General features: G+C 39.7%; 1 protein-coding gene across 1 annotated transcript; it reads left to right on the top strand.

The window, feature by feature from the left end:
* Positions 1-1,117: 1,117 nt before the first annotated feature.
* Positions 1,118-2,479, top strand: LOC141614118 (uncharacterized). Its single transcript, XM_074432873.1, has one exon. It carries the CDS (start codon positions 1,118-1,120, stop codon positions 2,477-2,479), a length of 1,362 nt encoding a protein of 453 aa, XP_074288974.1.
* Positions 2,480-5,311: the final 2,832 nt, after the last annotated feature.

The following is a 5,311-nucleotide window of genomic DNA, read 5'->3' on the forward strand; positions in this document are numbered from 1 at the left end:
CCTTTGAAGGAACTAAATCAATCTCTCTTTGCTGATATTGAAAATAATGCTGTTAGAGCATGGCAAAATCTGGAATCCATTCAACAGCAATTGAGAAGTGAGCCTAGCAATCCTGACCTCATTAACATGGAAATTCATGCAGCCAAGGAGTATAGAGAGCTGCAGGCAGCCAGTGATAACTCTCTTTTGCAGAAGTGCAAAGCTATTTGGTTGTGTGAAGGTGACTCCAACTCTAAAATTTTCCACACTTATATTAAGGGTAGGCAGGTCAGAAACAAAGTTCTTCGTATTGCTGATGAACATGGGAATTGGGTTACTAACACAGGGCAAATACAGCAGGCATTCCTAAACTTTTACCAGAAATTATTAGGGAGGTCTGATGAGGTTAGACCTGTTAATGTCCAGGTGTTTCAGAGGGGTAAGGTTTGATGTCCTGACCAGTAGAATCTGCTCATGTCCCCCATCACTTCCCAGGAGATTAAAGACGTGGTTTTCTCCATCCCTAGCCATAAAGCACCAGGACCTGACGGGTACTCCAGTGCTTTCTTTAAGGATGCATGGAGTGTTGTGGGGCCTGACCTGTGTAATGTTGTATCTGATTTTTTCAAGACTGGTAAGCTTCTCAAGCAAGTTAATCATACAATGGTGACCCTGATTCTTAAAGTTGCTATCCCTGAAAATGTTACTCAATTCAGACCAATCTCCTATTGCAATGTGGTGTACAAGGTTATTTCTAAACTTTTGTGTAATAGACTGGCAAGGATTCTTCCTTCTATTATCAGCCCTAATCAGGGGGGCTTCATCAAAGACAGAAACATTGTGGAAAATATTCTGGTTTGTCAGGATATAATTAGGCTTTACAATAGGGCAACTGTCTCCCCTAGGTGCCTAATAAAAGTTGATTTGATGAAGGCTTATGACTCAGTAAACTGGAGCTTCTTGGAGCAGATGATGCAGGCTCTTAACTTTCCTCCCCATTTCATTAAGCTTGTTATGGAATGTGTCTCCACTGCTTCATATTCAATTGCCTCCGAATGGTGAGCCTTTTGGTTTTTTTAAAGGACAAAAAGGGTTGCGCCAAGGGGATCCTTTGTCTCCACTTTTATTCACCATAGCTATGGAATACCTATCCAGGATCTTACAATTCTCCACTGATGTGTTGGATTTTAAGTTCCATTCTTTATGTGGGAAAATGAGGCTTAGTCACCTTATGTTCGCTGATGACCTTCTATTGTTCTCACGTGGGGATATTGACTCTGTTATGGTTCTGCTCAGATCTTTTGCCACTTTTGCTTGCTCCTCTGGTCTACAAATAAATAAGCAGAAATCTAGTGTGTATTTTAATGGGGTGCAAAGAGCTACAAGGGATCACATAATTGCTCTATCTGTGTGTGTGGAAGGGACAATCTCTTTTAAATACTTAGGGGTTCCTATAACTGCTGGCAGGCTTACTAGCAAAGACTGTACTATTCTGGTTGAAAAGATAGTTGAGAAGATCAGAGCATTTGGTGCTAGGAAGTTATCTTATGCTGGTAGGTTGGTGATTGTGAAGTCTGTGTTAGTTTCTCTCTATACATACTGGTCTAATATTTTTCTAATTCCCAAGTGTGTTTTGAGGAAAATTGATAACATTTGTCGCAATTATATGTGGGATGGGACCAGTGAGTATATGAGGTCCCCTCTGGTAGCTTGGCAACAGGTCTATCTCCCCAAGACTGAAGGTGGGCTGGGCATACGGTATAGTCAGACCTGGAACATTGCCACAGTGGGTAAGCTTGTTTGGTGGGTGTATAGCAAGCCTGATAATCTTTGGGTTAAATGGATCCATCAAGTTTATATGAAAGGGATTGACTGGGACTCTTATTCCCCTAAGAACCATATGAGTGGCAATCGGAAAGCCATTTATAAGGTTCGTGACATCTTTCAACCTGGTTATTCGTCTGGAACTTGGCTTGCTAATGGAGGTGGGTATACTGTTAGCTCAGGCTATGAGTGGCTGAGACACAGAGAGCAGAAGGTTGGTTGGGCTAAATTGCTTTGGCATAAATGGAGCTTAGCAAAGCATAGCTTTCACTGCTGGTTAATCTTTAAGAATGCCCTCAATGTCAAAGATAAATTGTTTCGCCATGGGATTTCACCTGATGATATCTGTTGCATTTGTCATACTGCCCAGGAGACCGTGGTTCATTTATCGCAAAGACTTTCGTCGGGATGGACACTTGTTCTCACGGGTGTTTGTATGAGACTCAGATTCCCCGTGCTCGTTGGTAATGCACTCATATGGATTGGCAGGAGAAGATGGTCTGATATCCAGAAGAAGACTTGTTTGTGTGCTGTCATGGCGGTTTACTATCACATATGGCAGCAAAGGAATAATGCTAGACTGAATGCGACTTTATGTAATCCTACTGTTGTCATCGAGCAAATTATGCGTTTAGTTCAGTTTAGAGTACAACAATTTGCACTGCCAATGATGTAATGTAGTTGTGATTAAGTTAATGGGTCTGAGGTGTTTGTAATAGACTACTTTGATTCTAATGAGAACTTACATTTCACAAAAAAAAAAAAAAAAAAAAAATTAATGAGATTAATATTTCTAACAGGTTGGCAATTTGGAACTCACGGCCTCATACTTGTGATTGTTTTCCCTATAAATAACATCCCCTTTGAGGTACATCAATTGTTCCTCCAAGTATTGGAGTCGTTTTTTAGCTTCGGTTAGACATACGGGAGGGTTGACTTCTTGTGCTCCCACATAAGGTGGAGGGTTGTCATTCATGAAATCATTCGCAAATTCATGAGGTACTTCATTTTCTGCAGGAGGCAACCTAATTTCTACAGCAATGATTCGGCCTTCGATTGTGTTGAGGCGATCATACACTTGGTCTTGGCTAGCTTGGAGACGAGTTAGCGCGGCTAGGATTAGATCATTACCATTCGGTGGTTGTCCATTGACACTTACGTGACTAGTTCCATGCATCTTGGAAACTGGATAAGAGATCGATAACGAATCAAATCACGATCGACCATTCTAGCACACTTACTTAAAGAAAAGGTTTGACTCGTGAAGTGGAAGTGTGCCACTTGTGTCAAGTGAGGTTTGAAGAAACGACAAAGTTTAGAAATGTTGGTCCTAGTCAACTATAGTGTAGTTGTAGGAGTGGACTCGAAGTGAGGTTTTGAAATGGGCTTTGAGGCCCGAATTTTAACTCGACAATCGGACAGAGTTTCGACTGGTTTTGCGCTAAATTTGGCCTTTTTCGAAAATTTTACATTTTTAAAAGAGGTTTTGCTTTTGAAAAAAAAATTCGTCATGGTTTTGTTTAGAAAATGGTGATCACGTATAATATAAGCATTTATACAGGCATTATAACGGGATGCTGAATGCATTTAAGAGGGTTTTTGTTTAAAGGGTGGGTTCCCATAGCGAACAATCAAACCCAGGGTCTGTGGAGAGGCTCGTACCAAACAGGAGTCAGGCCGATTCCTAGTCCATTTCCTCAAGTAGTGAAAGTCCTTGATACAAACAGGAGTAAGCATCATGGTATGGTTGACGTCAATCGTTATTCATCCTTAGGCCCAAATAAGAATTTGGACCGTCTAGACGGGACGATTGGTCGAATGGGTTGGGTTGGGCCTAGGAAGGCCGAATAAACGATCTAGGAAGACCGAGTTATGAAAACCGATAACTGTCTCGTAAAAACTATTCCCTAACCTTGTTCAAGTTTCACCCTTGGCAACACGTAAGTGTATTATCCCTAGCGAAGTCGACAAACTGTGGACGCGGGCCCACGGGGGTCGCTCGGGAAAACGAGCAAGCTTTGCATTTGTGGAGTCGCCACCAATTTATTGTGGAATATTGGAAACCGTTCGAATACCTCATGCCATGTCAAGACACAAAGTAGTGACATGAACACCAAGAACTCGTTACCCTTAGCATTCTATGTCTAGAATGACTCGCGTGGATGTCAATGAACACGGATGTTCACAGAGATCTGGAGTAAGGGGTGAGGGTACGTATTAGGAAGCTCTTTTGATTGAATACCTAATCCCGCCCGCCTCGATAGCGGCCTCTACTAATGATTAGGGAAGTTATTCATACTCGATATGTTGTCGGTTATATGCATGCAATGCAACATCCAGAAAATTAATCCTAACATGTGAGAATTAACTAAGTCGGTAGATACTAATTTAACATGCATTAATGTCGAGGTAGAAATTTAGGTTGATTGCATGTGAGAGCATACAAGCAATATGATAAAGAAATAAATACAATAATTGAAAATTGCAATAATTACAACGGGTTAATTGATCTACGTCGAAAATACACTTAAAACGGATGGTTTTAGAACAGAAAGGGAAAAATAAAATAGGAATTATAAGACGAACAAATTAAAGGTCATAATACGGTTAATAATTAATTAATACGTAAGCTAATAACTAAGTCAAAGCAACAACAGAAGTTCAGGGGCAGAATTCAACCGAACAAAGTAGCAGCGATCTTTGCGTCCTTTAGAAGAGGCGCAGTGCTCATCAAGCGTCTGCTTCTGAGGTGAACTCGAGCAAAGAAGCCGAATTGCATATCGTTAATGTTCATTGGTGAATTTAATGCTTGATTACAATATTTGACTCGGATAGAAGTGGATTAATATATTATTTACATGTGAATTGGTCATAAAAACAATAAAAGACAGGATAAAACTAATTAGGATAAATTAATTACAAGATTAATTACAAGGTTAATTACAAATTAACAAACTAGTTAGGTTATTAATGCTAAACTATTGATGATGATGACGATAATTAACAAATATACAAAAGATGAATTTCATAGACTTGATATTGATGAATCGAAACTCTAAAACCCGGATTTGATTTAATGACGAAAACCCGCAAATATGAGTTATGAGGGATTTAAGTCGGGAATTAAAAGCTGATAAATTAATAATGATATTATATGCTAAAATTATCATATGAATGAAATAAGAACAAACAAAGATGAAGCAAAAACAAACAAACGAATTAAACAAAAGACGAAAGAAGAAGAAGGAAAGCAGGAACTGCGGCAGCCTCAGGAAGAGGCGCAGCAGGTACTGCGTCCCTTCGAAGAGGTGTAGCAGTTGTGGCGTCCCTTCTCGACATCTGTCTCCCGTTAATCCGTAAAAAAGGGTTTGAATAAAGGTTTTGTAAATCGGTTTTGAATATATTTTCGACGTAAATCTTACAGTAATGATTACAAAAATAAAGTACAATAAAAAAACATGGGATTTACACCCTCAGACTTACTTGTTTGACGAAACGAGATTAACTA

Source organism: Silene latifolia, chromosome 11 (genome assembly GCF_048544455.1).
Source record: "Silene latifolia isolate original U9 population chromosome 11, ASM4854445v1, whole genome shotgun sequence".
NCBI lineage: Eukaryota > Viridiplantae > Streptophyta > Magnoliopsida > Caryophyllales > Caryophyllaceae > Silene > Silene latifolia.

Bases quoted from the DNA above. Each gene is read 5' to 3' on its own strand.
- LOC141614118 (XM_074432873.1), top strand. From the start codon at position 1,118: ATGGAATACCTATCCAGGATCTTACAATTCTCCACTGATGTGTTGGAT.